We start from the raw sequence: 15,360 nt of genomic DNA on the forward strand, positions 1-15,360 counted from the left end.
AGATTGGATGGGTTTCTAACGAGGTTTCGATTAGGACCGTGCTTGTGCAGGGCTTAATGGGAAATTACCATCACATTTGATGCGTCGTGCTCGACATGTCCAACAGCCTGTACGAGCTCTTGAAATCGCGGTCATTCTTTAACGGCTACCCCGCATGAGCGGAGGGTTTTCTCCTATTATATGCGAGCCAAGGAGATAAGCACATAGTACTCATTGGCATTCTTATTCATATTCATTCTTATTCGCTGATATTGGACTATCCACTCTGGGATTTATCTTTTGCTTTCATGTGGCAATAGGGGCTTGGATTGGGAACCTACTTGGTTATACCTTTTCAAGATTGCTAGTTGATACCTACATACCTAAAACAATTGGAATGACAGATGGCAAGTGCCTTCACAGCTACTCGGCCCCACTGACTTCGAGTTTACCCTTTGTTTTAGTGAACATCCAACGTGGATATGGAATACGTACCTCAAAGTCTCCTGACTTCCTTGACACGAACACATTCAGGATTACATACAACTTATTGTATCAAATGAAGTGCAGTCTCGGACCGGGGTCCTCGGTAAAAGCACCCAGGTGAGGTGCACGGGGATAAACGGGTCAACCCCACCCTATAACTGGACCTTTCAGCCTTCCAAGGTTCCTTTCAGGGGGGTTTCTCCACATCAGCTCACCATGGGATTCAGCACTACGGCCGAATTTGATCAGGTAAATATCATCCATACTAGGTACATATGTATTCAAGATCGCTCACATTCTCTAGGCGTATCAAAGTGTTCAGGGTGCTTTTGCATCTGGCACCACCAAGAACAAGGAATGGAGGCGTCGTCAACTGAAGCGTGCTTGGTGGATGATCGAGGACAACAGGAAGCGCATCTGCGATGCCCTCTATACCGATCTGCATAAGCACTATCAAGAAGCCTACACCGGCGACTGCGCTAATACTCAGGCCGATATTCTTCGCACTCTCAAAAAACTGGATGAGTGGACCAAGGATGAGAGACCGGAAAAGTCCGATCCTCTCAACTTCCTCAGGAAGAGCTACTGTCCGCAAGGAACCTCTTGGTGTGACTCTGATTATCGGCGCATGGAATTTCCCTGTCACTCTGCTCCTGCAGCCCATGATTGCCGCGATTGCCGCTGGATGTGCCGTTATTCTCAAACCATCGGATGTGGCAAGCGCCACCCAAGATGTCCTGATGGATATTATTCCCCAGTACATGGACCAAGATGCGATCCGGTGTGTTTCTGCTGGTCCACAAGAAATGGGGTACATCCTTGAACATCGATTTGACCACATCTTCTACACTGGATCCCCCAATATTGCCAAAATCATCCATGCAGCAGCGGCAAAGCATCTGACCCCCGTCACACTCGAGCTGGGTGGTCAATGTCCTGCTATTGTCGCAGAGTCGGCGGATCTCGATCTCACCGCAAAACACATTGCCGCAACTAAATTTATGAATGCTGGACAGGTAGGCCCACGCCATTCACCCCCAGCTATCAGAAGCTAACTCATCTTGACTGATCACAGATTTGCTTGAATGTAAACCACGTCCTGGTCCACCCGAGCCTACGAGACCGCCTTGTCGCTGATTTGATTCGACACTTTGACACGTTCCTTGGAGGCAAAGACAACAACCCGGAGTATTACACACACATCATCAACGAGCGCAACTTCGACCGCCTTGACAATCTACTCCAACAGACCTCCGGAGAAGTTGTCTATGGTGGTCAGAGAATTCCTCAAAGTCGATACTTCGCACCAACCATCGTCACCGGAGTTAAGCCCGGCGATTCCCTTCTCTCCGAAGAGCTTTTCGGTCCGATCCTCCCAATCGTCGATGCCGACTTCGATACCGCTCTCTCTTGGACGCGTGCAGGAGAGCATCCACTCGCGATCTACGCATTCACTACTCAAGATGCCGACAAGGCTCGCATCTTGAACGAAACCCAGTCCGGAGGTGTGACCTTCAACGACTGCGGTCTCCATATAGCTGCTCGCGACGTGCCATTCGGTGGTGTTGGAAACTCCGGCCAGGGACGTTATCATGGCCCCCATGGTATTTTAACTTTCTCTCATCTTCGTACACACATCAACGCCGTGCCTTCGTGGATGGAGGCGCTTCTCGCTGCGCGGTATCCCCCCCTACTCGGTCCAGAAGGCTCACAAGATGATGGCACCGGTCACCCCGCCGTTTGACCGGGATGGCAATGACACGACTTCGGCTGTTTCAAAGTGGGCCTTCGGGGTTGGTATTCTCGCGCTTTCTGCATTGTTTGTGTCTCGACGGGATCAGATTGTCGCTGTCGGTTCCAAGTGGCTTAAGTAATTTTAACGCGTATGCGTAGCAAATGGAACTCTTATCTTTCTTTGCAGCTTTTGTATACCTGTATCGATGATAGGTGGAATTATATCTTGCAGATCTCCAATCTTTTGAGCGGGGAAAGGTATAAATCGGCAATTCTCCGGAAGCCAACCGGCATACTCGGAGATCACGGCGAATCACCGGATATCGTTGAACTAAACTAATACGATAGGCATCGGTAATATCAATGCAGCTAAGCTAAAATGAGATATGCCGAAAGCCAAATTGAAGACACTATAAAGACAGCAAGGAGACAGGGGACGTAGAGCGAAAGAAATTGCGCTTCTTTGGCAATTCACTCTTTGCCTACTATTTTCATATCGGGGAATCTCCGACACATCATGAAGCTATCACTGGTTCTCTTGGGATTGAATGCTGTCCAAAATGCCGGCATTGTCTCTGCTGCTCCACTAGACAGCTGGTCATCCAGGTTCGGTGCGTCGTCGCACGCGGTTGACATGTTCAATACTGCCATCGAATGGAATGACAAGTACTGGGATGATGAGGCCGGCTATCTGATTACATCAACCAGTAGTCGCGGACGCTATGATAGTCGGCACACAGCCTGGTATGCGCCCCAATTGCTAGCGAGAAACGGGCCGGGCGATGTTGAAAAGGCCATCCGCATCTTCGACAATGTCATCTCTGGCCAATATCTCGACCCATCTAAACAGTGGTATGGGAATTATCAACAAGCGCCTTCAGAACCAGAACCTGGGACACTGAAATATCCCGATGATGGCCCATACAGCTCGGTAAGCCGGTGATTCCTGGTCTAGTCCACTATGTTGCTAATATGGATATCGTCAGTGGGATCCAAACATTCGTGATTTTGTGGGCTGTGCCTGGATCGTGGCCTTGAATGACTATGGCCACCTTCTCCCAGCAGTGACGGTCTCCAAGGTGGAAAGGTCCTTGCACATCGCGGCCAAGGGCGATCTCTACCGTGTTGGTGGAGTTGATGGCGACAATTCTTATCCTTGTTACTCCAATCCTTGGTTGATGCGAACCATTCTCCATAACTGGGTTGGCGCACGAGTCGGAGATGCAAACTTGACCAGCTCCGGTGAGAACTTCGCACAGGAAATCTACGACCTCTGGAGCATGCACCACACATTGTCTGAATTTAATTCTCCGACATACGCTGGCGTTGCCATGTGGGCACTAGCTCTCTGGAACCAGTACGGGACAAGCGACAGTTTGTTGAAGAAGTATGGACCGGAGATGCTCGAATACAGCTGGAATGAACTCGCTGAGCTCTATAATGCAAATCTGAAGAACGTTGCTGGCCCTTGGGATCGCTCATATGGCTACGATATGAAACAATATGCGTCTCTCACTGGCGCTGTTATTTGGGGCGTTATTGGCCGCGAACAAGCTCCTGTCCCTCAGCAGGAACTAGGGATGTTTCATCAAGACGATTTCGCGTTTTACCCTCTGTTCGCTCTGTCAATGCCTGAAATGGTGAAATCTTTGCCCCCAAAGGCAAAGGTAAATCTGCTTGAATTCCCCGGCGAGCATATGTATACTTCGCAGGCTTACTCGCCCCCCTTTGATGTTTACCCTCGCAATATCACCGCTTGGATGTCTAAGGACGTGACCATTGGCGCAGAAACGGTTGCTGAGACAGTTGTCGGAGGTCCCGCTATCAACCCTAGTCAATTCAATCCTGCCGTCATTCAGTGGGCTATTGACGACGATAAGATTGGTTGCATTTCACACTGGGTCACAGAGTCGTCTATTCATGCCGTGGCTGCCCCTAGGTCTCTGAACATCTCATATCCAAATGCAACATCTGCACATGGTCCGGTTTCCTTCAACTTCTTATTCAGTGGTCTCACGGTTAACACCGGGTTCAATGTGACTGGACTGGAAGGTCTACCTGGTTTGAATCTCAAGGTCTCAACAAATGCACAACCGGATTATACGATCACTTACAACACTGATCACTCTGTTAACGAATTTGTGTTTTACAACATTACATATACGATGCCTGAGAGTTTCACCGGGGTACCATTTGTGTCTCTTCAGGTAGTATGAGGGTCTGTCTGAACAGAATATCATACCCTTGGTGTTCAAAATCAATGTCAATCTTATATGCTATATAATTCAGAATGCGTATACTATACAGAACCACATGTCCTCTCTCTCTGAAGAAAATGCAAGACTCACTCATCCTTTTTCTCCTCAGGCTGATCCTCTCCATCAGTCGACTCCGATTGCGTCCGAGGAAGCCAAAAACGCGCAATCACACCACCCAAGAACCGCTGGTCAACCCACTTGACCAAACCATAGAGAATCCAACCCCATCCCCACATACATATGCCCATCATGCTCGTGACCAGCAAAACCGGACCAAGAATGAGCAATGACAGAACAGCCCAGAGCAGTATTGACACCGCGGCGAAGACCAACACGCCAGCCAAAAATACCAGTATAGGAACCCCACAGCAAATCATTTCACAGACGATCAAGCTTGTTGCCGCAGGGCGCTTCAATGCAGCTTCATATATCGCGGCTTGACGGGGCGGAGGGAGCAGCCTGGCGACCAAGCTCTGTATGCAGGACTCGAAGTAATCAAGGGCCTGGGGGAATAGCGAAGAGAACCATGTTGTGATGGTGGACCATATTGATGAAAACGAGATATTGTTGTCGATGCCTTCGCCTTTCGGGGGAGCATCGTCCGAAGGGAATTGACCTGGGACGGCAGGGTCGGTCAGGTCTTTGGTTGTTCGGTTTAGCTTTTTTGGTGCGCTTTTCTTGACCACTCCGGTTGTTGTTGATTGGACTTTGTCGACAGGAACTTGTCCGGTCACACCACTGGTGACATTATCCAGGGGCATTGCGAGGGCTGCTGGGGATTTATCTGTGATCAATGAAAGTGTAAGATAGGAGAAGCAGAGACGGAGGTGAGCTATGTTCTAGTAAAGATTAGTTAAATTCTGCATTTAGGAAACCGACAGATATTCGAAATATCTATACCAACGATCAGGTCCTTAACATGACGTATGGGGCGTTCTGCCAACTGGTTTGCGCCGATATTATTTCTGCGTCACCATCGGCAGACATTGCATTTTACAGTTGTCCGGGATTTCACAACTCATATATTCTAAATATACCGACTCACGCTTGCAACAAGACCGGCAAGACCTGGAAAAGCGGCTTATCCACATGGATTATATCAACACGGTGTGGGGTGGGCACAGCAGACTAATCTAAGCTTTACACATATGTTGAAGGCATTCGGAGCAGTGGATATTTTATATGACGATCATTTTTAACAGAGAACAATCTCGTCAACTATTTCTTTAGGGATATATCAGTAAAAGTGTAATAAAAACGAACGCTATGCTACGAATCATTGGTCAGAAGTGCCTTCGCGATCGTCAAACATCATGAAATCGGCATCATCAGCCTCATCTCCTACGACTATTTTCCAAGCCTCTTTTACAAGGTCAAGGGTGTCATCTTCGAATGCCAAGTCGAGGCTCGATGGAGGGAAATGATAGCAGTCAGGAATTTCGTCCTCAACAGTGAGGCGCCGGGGCTCACCATTGCTGAGACGACCGCTCTGGGTATATCGCAAGGACCACAACACGCGGGCAGGGAGTCCCTCCGCCTGAATTAATCTATCCACGGCGGCCTCGATAAGTGCTTGACCTTCCGGCCCAGGGAGTGCCACACTGCAATAGATAACACCTGTGACAATCAATTAGCCACATGAACGACGATATTGATGACAAAATCAAGTTTGGAGGAGGATGCTCGTGATCAGGTAAAAAGGTTTTCAACATAGCAAGTTCAGGCAATGTAGATAAGTTTTTGAAAAAAATCATCATGCGAGCGGGGAGGAAGAACATATTAGGCAAGACTGCACACAGGATGACTTACTCTGCTGGTGTGGACACTCGCCAGTGTCGCTCGAATGAACCTGAAGATAGACCGGCGGGGATTTGGGGCTCCCCAACGTATCCCCTGGGAACATCAGAACTGCAGTTGCGGGCACAGGAGCACCTTCGACTGCAACAGGGAAAAGAGACGGGAAAGTAGCCGACACAACACTGATCGAGCGGGCGACCTCGGCCAAGGGGGTTGAGCTCTCTTTGGGAGAAGTCTCCGCCGCCGAGGTAAACAAGTGTTTCGCCTGAACAGACCCTTGATTGGCCAGTTTCAATAGAAAACGATGCTCTGAATATTCAGAGCCGTGGCGCCATAAGCAATCCTCAAGACAGGTGTCCAGGGCATATACACCCCCTCCCACAGCGGATGCACGACAGGCGGCCTGCAGTAGTTCAGCTCCACCGCCATACTTAGCAATCACAGCTCCAAACCCAGGGCCAAGATGGCCAATGGATGACAGATGTCTTTGGATCCTGGGCAAAGCATAGCTGGCGTGAGTATCTTGCTGGGACAGCTGCGACAGGGACAGGGACAGCAGAGGATTGTGAAGTTCTTCCGGGACGCTGAACTGGGAAGCTAGATAATCGTTTAATGGCATTGACGTATCGTCGCCTTCATTTGAAGCTTCATCCTCAGTGGGTTTAGTGATATGACGCAATAGTCGCATGAGGGTTCTCTTGGACTTCATGCTGATATGACTTGCAGCAAACACATCCTCCCGGTTGCCAGGTACTCGGTAGAGTACCTTTTCCGCGCCGAGCTCATCTTTTTTAGAATCTGGATGCCCAGGTGCATAAATCCACCAGCTTCCAACAGCCATAAACTCCAGCTGGCGGAAGACCTTTGAGGATACAAGCGCTGACATTAGTTGAGAACGGGCATATAGGAAATAGGGGGAGAGGGACAGAGTATAAGCACGACTGGACGCAAGTTTGGGAGGAATGCCTGTATCGTCAGACGGAGCTGCATCATGTTTGAGGATCGAGGCATCTTTAAACGGTGATGTATCTGTGTCTGTTTGGTAACAGAATATTAGCCTCGAACCAACCAGGCACACACAGCAGGAAACTCACCTTTATTGACCTTCTCTATCCACTCTTGGGCCTCATCAAGACTGAAGGCTGCATCTGAACCACCATAGTACTTGTTTGGGTCCATGTGAAGAACCTTCTTTCCGGATCGTGAGAGTGCCCTTTGGGAGTGTGAGTGCAACTCACAACCACCCTAGGATAGTCACTCACAGCGCCAGAAGTGACTGGGAAACCCCAGTCCCAACAATGACCACATCCCAAGTCGTGTCTGACAGAGTTTCCATGGTGTGGAAAATCAGGAACAAGAGTGCTAGCTGCAGGTAAGTCTCAGGATTACAGCCAAGTTTGGCAGCTCAAGTTCTCATGAATTTGAGAACTGGAATATTTAGGTCAATTGAAATATTCCCTGTCTTTCCATAGGCTTGGATGCTGGAAATCCCACAAAGGTGAGGTTGTTGGGGGAAAGAAGAAGAAGAAAAGAAAAAATTGGAGCAAAAACCGCGGGAAATGCGCGTGAAGGCGGTCACCCGCCCCACTTCAGTCAACAGCCATCTTGACCGAAATCAGCTCAGCTACTGACGACGATGATGTCGCAACGAGTCAATTCACCCAACTGCTAAAACCGTACTATGAAAGTGAATCATCCAAGGCTATTCAGGTTATGCCACCAGGTATCGTCGCGGTTGATTTTGTGCTTCTCTCACTTCCGCCCGGTCAAAACCCAATCCCATATGTTTACTGGAATATTGGCGTGACAGACCGAGGGACATGGGAGAAGGCAAATAGAGAAGGCAAGTTGAGAGATCTGCCTCCAACTCACAGCACTATGTATGCCCCGGCAATTGAGCCTACCCTGCAGACCGGAATTGAGGCATTGGCTTTGTCTGCTTTGACATTTCTTGAAATTCTTTGACGACACTTGGCTGCAGGTTACCCGTGTTAGAAAAAGAAAATGATCAGTATGAGGAGAGGGAAAATAAATTGAATATTACACATCCATTTCATTCGTTTTTGAGCCTTCTATCATTCATTAAACCCTACCCTCTTTGATATCCCCTATACGCTCGATAAGGATATAACTATCGAAAGATTTCACAGCTAGAGCTTTTCTCCATTCTGCTTCCCATGCGGCCCTGGTCTAGAAGCAGCAGTCCCAAGTCCCAGATCGAAGGAGGATCGTTTCCTTTATATCATTGTGCACGATTATCAACTGAGCCATCAAACTCCATTACTTTGACCACAAACATATATATCTCAGAAAAATAGGTTCTTGGAAGAATATGAGAAACGGTTGGCAATAGCCAAGGAACGTCTAATGGGGGATAATTGCGACCAGATGTTTGTTCGACTTCTGCAGGGTGGACGGGTACGGTCAGTCGTACGAAGAAAATATGAAGATGAAGACCATGGCAGTGTTATTGCTGCGCCACTGAGCGGAGCTATCTTCTATTTCCTTGATCAAGAGGATGAAGAAGAGTGAATGGCCATAGCTGCAGCAACTTCTACTGATGTAATCGAGCCGCCCATATGGATGTGCGACTTTAATTTTCGCTCTTCTTTTCGCTCTATCTTCCACGTAATTACTAACCCCAAGGACACTGCTTTCAGAAGCGCCCGACATCGGCTTCCATGTCGGAAACATCGAGATGTTCTTCCACACCTTAGATCGAGGGCGGCAGGGGTGATCGATATCGTAATGAAAGGGCCCCTGGAGGTTTCCATAAATCAAAGAGTCCCCTCTTTCCTCAACCCTTCCACTTTTCCTGCTAAGGTGGGGTTCTTCCTTTTTAGGAACTCCACAAAGCCATCCATCATATGCGTCTTTATGGCGTTCATCTCCCTCCATGGCTCAACTTGACTCGGCACCGTTGGCCCTGTATACACCTTTGTCGGATGTTCCCGCGCCTGGAGCCAGAGATTCTCAAGTCCCACAGACTGCAGCATTACCATGGGAAAGAGCTCGCTCCAGACTAGGTTACCTAAGATGCGCATCTGACCCGGATATTTAAAGCCTTCATCCTGGGGATCTTCATATGCCATGCTGTCTGCACTTGCGTTTGCACTGGCACTACTATCGAAGTCTGGGTCGACAGCCAGGACATGGCCTTGGAAATCCCCATTGAGGAGGCTTGTGTCCTCTTTGGAGGGGTGGAATTTGTCGCTGGTATATGAGCCAACGCCCATGTGATCGATGAGAAGGAAAACAGATGGTGCTATTGTAAGGTTCCACTCGTCCGAGGACCGCATTTGTTGGAAGTGTCTATAAGTAGCATTAGTTCCTTGCTCATACAAACCTTGGCATGGAAGATTAGGACCGTCGTACCTCCTTGCTGCTGTTACGGGTTTGGTTGTGTCGGGGTCTAGTTCCTCGCAGTCGAACCAATGCAGTTTGAGCAGTGGTTTGAGCTCATCGGCACCCTGGATATCATCACCCCATGCCGACAAGTGAGCTTCCAAGTTCCGCTGTAGGTTTTCCCATTGCTCAGCGGAGAGCTTGTGCGCAGCGCGGTAGATCGCTAACCCGAAGCCGAAGTCAGGTCTCTCGCACGAGTCCATGCTCAAGCTCGTCTCCTGCGCCCGAAGGAGTTGCTGGATCCAGGGCTGTGCAGGTGGCTGTGGCGATGGCACCCGGCCGCGTATCTTCTCACGTAGTTCATCTTGCACTGCTATGCTAAGGGAAAGGCGCTCGCGGCGGGCCGCGTCACTCTCTGTCGCACTTGGGCCTTGAACCGTCCCAGACTCGTTCTGAGCCTCGATACATTTTGTGATTCGGTCAAGCAGGGGCTGGGAAAGCTCATAGTTCTTGTCTTGGTCCTTTAGGTCAGGGTTGTGTAGCCCAGCAATAATCTCGGGGGGCGCGTGGTAGCCGTTGTACCCATCCATGGATATCCAAATATTGAAATCTGCCATTGAAGTGACAGAAAGAAGGTCGCTCCACCGCTGCGAGAAATTTTCCATTTCTGGGCTTTCTGGATTTTCGGCCCAGATCGCACTGAAGCTGTCAAATGTCCGTTCACGTAACTCGGCAACGCGAGCTAGGACCCAGGAATGGGCGGTGCTGGTCATGACTTCGTACTGTGCGCGAATGAATTGTTCCCAAAGAGCAGTAATGTTGAGATCGGGAGAAAGGCTGCCTTCGGCCTTGCGCCGTGCATTCAAGGCGTCCTGCATTTCTTCGAAGTCACCGGATATTTTGTTGAAGGTGTCGCGCATGTTAGTCCTGATCAAAGGATTATTTAGGTACTCGAAGACGGCAATGATAGAGGTCAGGTATTCATGAGCGATCGTGAAATGGTCCGGGTTGTTGAGATCCTTTTCGCGCCACCGTGATGCAGGCACGGGGACAAGACCTCCCCAGATTCGACTTTTGGGAAATTCAATATTCTGTCCAATACGGCACAGCCCGCTGAAATCCTCCGGGGCCGTGATCCGTTCTATGGCCTTCTGCATAGTTGGTAGAGCGTCCTTGTTGAATGGCGCAGGCGCCCACTCTGAACTCGGGGCCATGAACAATGGGAATTCATCTGGATCGAGTAAAGCTAAATCGGTCTTCTCCCCGTTCGGTAGAATACCACACGACATGAATTCAATAAAATGCAAGACAGCTTGTGGTTCAATCAAGGTGTCCACTGGTTTGGTTAGCGACGTGACTGTGACGCAGTGACAAGTAGGGCCGTACCGACCGGAAAGTCCTGGCTCATCCAATGTTTCTCCGTGATGCTCGATCCTTTGTAAGAGGTAGCGTTGGCAATGGAAGCGTTTGGTTTGACTGACGAATCAGAAGCTGTATGGGAATATCGCGCCATATTAGCCTGTGTTACGCGGCAGGTCCAAGGCGCGAGATTCCAGGTATTGCGATGTGCCACCAAGCCAGCATGGGCACTGGCGTTCGCTACGCGAGGTATCGCGCGGGAAGATAACCCAGTGAAGACACGGCGGTTGACATGTGGCAGGCTTCGGGAAAGCCTGGCCGCCATTCTGCGTTGATGTGATCAGCAGGCTTACACTTGGATGGCAATGATGGCGATGATGGCGATCTCAGCAGATAAACTCGGGAGCTCTGGAGCTGAGCTCCTTTTTTTAATCAGCCGCAACAGAAAAAGAAGACTAAGCTCAGAGCTAGCCGGTCAAAGTTAACCACTTTATCCAATCTCTGGCACTTTTTCTTGCTGCGATGTTATCTTCAAGATCTTTTAACTATGTTGTATGCCTAGTATGTTATCGACCAGAGAGTTATTTGATCCAGGAATTAAACATTTTCTGGATAATTTTCTGGATCAGTCATACGAAATACATACGTTCAAAACTGAAACATGATCCATAAGTACGGGAGTAGCCATATTTGGATTTGGAGGATCATGCAATTAGGGCTGGAAAGAGCATATCTGGATATTCGCCAAGAATGTTTCTGCCTCAGGTGTAAATAATGCCTAAGGCTATGAATGACTCAGCATTTCCCAAAGAGGTTAGGCTGCACGGCTATATGAACCGAAATTTCGGCGGAACATTTTTCTCTCTCCATACCACTCCTGGTGTTCTGCACAGAACGGGTTACTATACTATGGTAGCCTGGTCTTCATTGGCGCAGTCCTTCACTGGGCTTCGCTTGGGAGTGGTAGATAAGATTTCTTGTCACTCTGTATCTGCTGCTCTTGATGGAGACATTTGATGGAAGCGGTTCGTTTTGTAGTGATACATCCATAATCTCATTATTAGAGTGGTACATTGCTATGCCACTCTGATATTGTAGTTTGTAGAGTCCAGGAGGCTTGCATAGAGCACCTTGAGACAATAACAAGAGAATGCTGCCCTGGCCTGACTTGGGCCGGGCGCGCCGAAGGTTGTGCCTGCAATTTGCATCGCAGATGGAACCTAAACTCTCCAAATTGGGCAACATCTGTTTTTTTCCGGGAGAAGATACTTGACGTGCATGGCCCTCCACCTTAATCCGATGGAATAAGCCACACCGGCACGACTCTCACTCTTGTGTGCCTGCTTCAACCACCCGAGCCCGAATGATCTTCAGCTCATCCACTGGCCTGTCCTCCGCACCGGTCTTGACTAGTCCCATACGCTGGATCACTCTCATGCCACTTTTCACTCGGCCAAAAATCGTGTGGTTTCCGTCCAGCCAGGGTGTCGGCGCAAGAGTGATAAAGAACTGACTGCCATTGGTATTCGGTCCGCTGTTCGCCATGCTCAGGATTCCAGCCCCGGTGTGTTTCAGGTCTCCATGAATCTCGTCCTCGAATTTCTCGCCGTAGATAGAGCTACCTCCTCGACCGGTGCCAGTGGGATCGCCAGTTTGGACCATGAAGTCAGGAATGATGCGATGGAAGATGACATTGTTGTAGTAGCCACGTTCGGCGAGAGTCGCAAAGTTCTTGCATGTCTGAAGAGCAAGAGATTAGTAAGGGTTCCCTAGAAGCTGCAAAGGGGCTAATACCTTTGGTGCATGGGTATTGTAGAGCTCCACGGAGAAGGAACCCTGCGCTGGGTTAGCGAGTGATCTTGAGAGAACAAAGAGGCACAAGTTACCATAGATGTGTCAAAAGCCACTTCACTTGTCATGATGAATATGTGAGCGTAGAATCGTAAACAGAGCTGAAAGATGAGAGTTTGCGATAGCTGAGGGATCAACTCAATTCCCAGTTTGTCTGGCAGAAAGATGGTACCGCCCTAGCTATGGATGTGATAATTCTTTTCTAGAAAAGGAAATACGCATACAGCGTATAATAAAAAATAGAAAGAAGCAGAATCTAGATACCTATGAGCTTGGAACTTGGAAGAAAGGACGAGATGAATCGTAATAATGGATAATGTAAAAGAAACTAAGGTAATATGGATGTGAGCAGAAAGCGGTGACGTAGATTATGCTGTGGTGCTAGGAAGCTTCCCAGGAAGGCTACAGACCTCAAAGAATCCCCCACTTTACCAACCCTTCGTGGCCATTATGGTCTGATTCATTCATTTTTTAACTTGTTCATTGGCTTCAATTAACTGTCATTTGCCCGTGCTTACGGTCTATAAGTTCCTGTCCACAATGGCCGACGTCAGCCCTATCGCCGAGCTACTTGGACAAGCCCTCTACCACTTCGACCGTCTGAGACCACTTCTTCCAACTTACGGACACCTACTTGTTTCCGCTCTTTTTTCCAATTTGGATCGGTGCACATGCATCTCTGACAAGACCTTCCTCCGCCGCTAAACCTCCGAAGAGAAAAGCCAACAAGGATAAAGATGAATATGACACAGATGATGAAGAGGGACATGGCCCTTTGCAGAAGATGGAAGGGCTTGAGCCATCAGATGCCCTGATATTTCCGTTGACTGCAGGACTCACCCTCGGCGGTTTATACTTGGTGATCAAATGGCTGGAAGATCCAGCCATTTTGAATAAAGTCCTTAGTTTTTACTTCTCTCAAATGGGACTCTTCTTTGCATTTGCATTCCTGAAGGATGTGCTATTGATGACTCGTTCATTTGTTTTCCCTAGATACTATCGTCAAGGTGGACAATTGTGGAAAGCAAAACAATCTGAACGCCTTTTCATGGCGTCTGAGGACTATCCAGCCAAGTTCCGGCACTCACCTCTTCCTGGGATTTTCAGCCGAGTGCCCCTCCCGTGTATGGTACGAGGACTGCTTTGGAAATGCCGAAATGTCTGTTATCAGCGTCTCAAGGTGCGAGCTCATATACGTGGTTTATTTGACTTCAAATGCCTCGTTGGTCTCCTTGATATCATCAGCGGGATCTCTGCATTATCTGCTGTAGGATACTTCGCATTCGTGGAAAACCCGTGGTGGTTGACCAACTTCCTCGGGTTCTGCTTCTGCTATGGCACCCTGCAGTTCATGTCTCCCTCCACGTTCTGGACTGGGACGCTCATTTTGGGATCCTTATTTTTCTATGATATATACTTCGTCTTCTTCACTCCATTGATGGTCACTGTTGCAACTAAGTTGGATGTACCAATCAAGCTCCTCTTTCCTCGCCCGCCTAACTCTCGCGATGCCCCTGGCTCCGTGCCATTGGCCATGCTTGGACTGGGTGACATTGTCATTCCGGGAATGATGATTGGGCTGGCACTTCGCTTCGATCTATTCCTATATTACAAGCGGAAAGGTGCTCATATGGCACGTCCTGAAGGGTCAGACCGGGCAACTGTCAAGCCTGAGTATCAGTCGGCAACCGGCGCTTGGGGAGAGCGGTTCTGGGCACCATCAGTCAAGCCACTCCAGCCGGAACTTCAGCCCCCCCCTATCACGACGCCCGGCGTTTCCCAAAGGTTTACTTCAAAGCTAGTATATTCGGTTATGTTGTAGGGATGGTCACCACCCTCCTTGCCATGCAATACTCGAATCATGCCCAACCAGCCCTTCTCTACCTGGTACCGGGTGTTCTGACATCGCTTTGGGGCACTGCGCTTATTCGAGGTGAGGTTCATACAATGTGGGACTTCTCCGATGCCGAGGAGGTGGAAATTGAAGAGGAAAAGAAGCCAGATGAACCTGAGGACAAGCCTTCTCCCGAAGATCAGAAGAGCCTTTTCATGCGCATCTTCTCCGGTGCTTACCTGCGTGCATCAAAAGAAGAGAACAAAACACAGACCGAAAAACCCAAAGAAGAGGAAATCGATGGCTCAAAATCACAAACTAAACCGTCTGAAGAAGGCGGGCGTGGTACCAAGACGAAGAAGCCCAAAAAGGAACGTGCCAGTTCGGACCTGATCTCCTTCTCCGTATCAATTCCTCGCAAGTCCAAACGTGAAACCCAGGCTAATCTGCCGACAACTTCCACAGAGGAAGAGGATGGAGATGTGTCTGTTTCCAGGGATATCAACCGGGACAACGAACCACCGTTGAAGAGAAGGCGACGCAGCATGATGAGCAAGAAATCAGGCAATTAGAGATCTGATCAATTGATCGGACAAAGCGCATGTATTAGCTCAAATCTATTATTTCATGTATTGTCGACATGCCAGCCACCGTTTAGACCTACTCCGATGCATAGCTCCATTTAAAAGCAAAATGGTAAGAAATCCTTGTAGTGGT

The 15,360-nt window shown here is 48.9% G+C and overlaps 7 protein-coding genes across 7 annotated transcripts; 3 read left to right on the top strand and 4 right to left on the bottom strand.

The window, feature by feature from the left end:
• Window positions 1–681: 681 nt before the first annotated feature.
• On the top strand, window positions 682–2,339 carry N7519_010295 (uncharacterized protein; the record flags this gene model as incomplete). Its single annotated transcript, XM_057297068.1, is given in 5 exon segments — window positions 682–714; window positions 770–990; window positions 1,019–1,481; window positions 1,541–2,118; window positions 2,129–2,339. 5 exon segments carry the CDS (start codon window positions 682–684, stop codon window positions 2,337–2,339), a joined length of 1,506 nt encoding a protein of 501 aa, XP_057144950.1.
• A 377-nt stretch (window positions 2,340–2,716) lies between these two features.
• N7519_010296 (uncharacterized protein) lies at window positions 2,717–4,415 on the top strand (the record flags this gene model as incomplete). The annotated part of the gene is made up of 2 exons (XM_057297069.1): window positions 2,717–3,130; window positions 3,186–4,415. The coding sequence occupies 2 exons, from the start codon at window positions 2,717–2,719 to the stop codon at window positions 4,413–4,415; spliced, it is 1,644 nt and encodes a 547-aa protein (XP_057144951.1).
• A 128-nt stretch (window positions 4,416–4,543) lies between these two features.
• Window positions 4,544–5,218, bottom strand: N7519_010297 (seipin co-factor family protein; the record flags this gene model as incomplete). Its single annotated transcript, XM_057297070.1, has 1 exon — window positions 4,544–5,218. One exon carries the CDS (start codon window positions 5,216–5,218, stop codon window positions 4,544–4,546), a length of 675 nt encoding a protein of 224 aa, XP_057144952.1.
• A 515-nt stretch (window positions 5,219–5,733) lies between these two features.
• N7519_010298 (putative Rab geranylgeranyl transferase escort protein) lies at window positions 5,734–7,590 on the bottom strand (the record flags this gene model as incomplete). Its single annotated transcript, XM_057297071.1, has 4 exons — window positions 5,734–6,074; window positions 6,267–7,289; window positions 7,349–7,467; window positions 7,517–7,590. 4 exons carry the CDS (start codon window positions 7,588–7,590, stop codon window positions 5,734–5,736), a joined length of 1,557 nt encoding a protein of 518 aa, XP_057144953.1.
• Window positions 7,591–9,031: 1,441 nt separating this feature from the next.
• N7519_010299 (uncharacterized protein) lies at window positions 9,032–11,283 on the bottom strand (the record flags this gene model as incomplete). The annotated part of the gene is made up of 2 exons (XM_057297072.1): window positions 9,032–10,935; window positions 10,986–11,283. The coding sequence occupies 2 exons, from the start codon at window positions 11,281–11,283 to the stop codon at window positions 9,032–9,034; spliced, it is 2,202 nt and encodes a 733-aa protein (XP_057144954.1).
• Window positions 11,284–12,284: 1,001 nt separating this feature from the next.
• cyp1 (putative peptidyl prolyl cis-trans isomerase (CypC)) lies at window positions 12,285–12,877 on the bottom strand (the record flags this gene model as incomplete). The annotated part of the gene is made up of 3 exons (XM_057297073.1): window positions 12,285–12,698; window positions 12,753–12,794; window positions 12,845–12,877. The coding sequence occupies 3 exons, from the start codon at window positions 12,875–12,877 to the stop codon at window positions 12,285–12,287; spliced, it is 489 nt and encodes a 162-aa protein (XP_057144955.1).
• A 472-nt stretch (window positions 12,878–13,349) lies between these two features.
• On the top strand, window positions 13,350–15,215 carry N7519_010301 (aspartic endopeptidase; the record flags this gene model as incomplete). The annotated part of the gene is given in 3 exon segments (XM_057297074.1): window positions 13,350–13,474; window positions 13,497–14,594; window positions 14,612–15,215. The coding sequence occupies 3 exon segments, from the start codon at window positions 13,350–13,352 to the stop codon at window positions 15,213–15,215; spliced, it is 1,827 nt and encodes a 608-aa protein (XP_057144956.1).
• Window positions 15,216–15,360: the final 145 nt, after the last annotated feature.

The sequence above is a fragment of the Penicillium mononematosum genome (assembly GCF_028829835.1).
Source record: "Penicillium mononematosum strain IBT 11891 chromosome Unknown utg000005l:1.0-9366267.0:1.0-9372171.0, whole genome shotgun sequence".
Classification (NCBI taxonomy): Eukaryota; Fungi; Ascomycota; class Eurotiomycetes; order Eurotiales; family Aspergillaceae; genus Penicillium; species Penicillium mononematosum.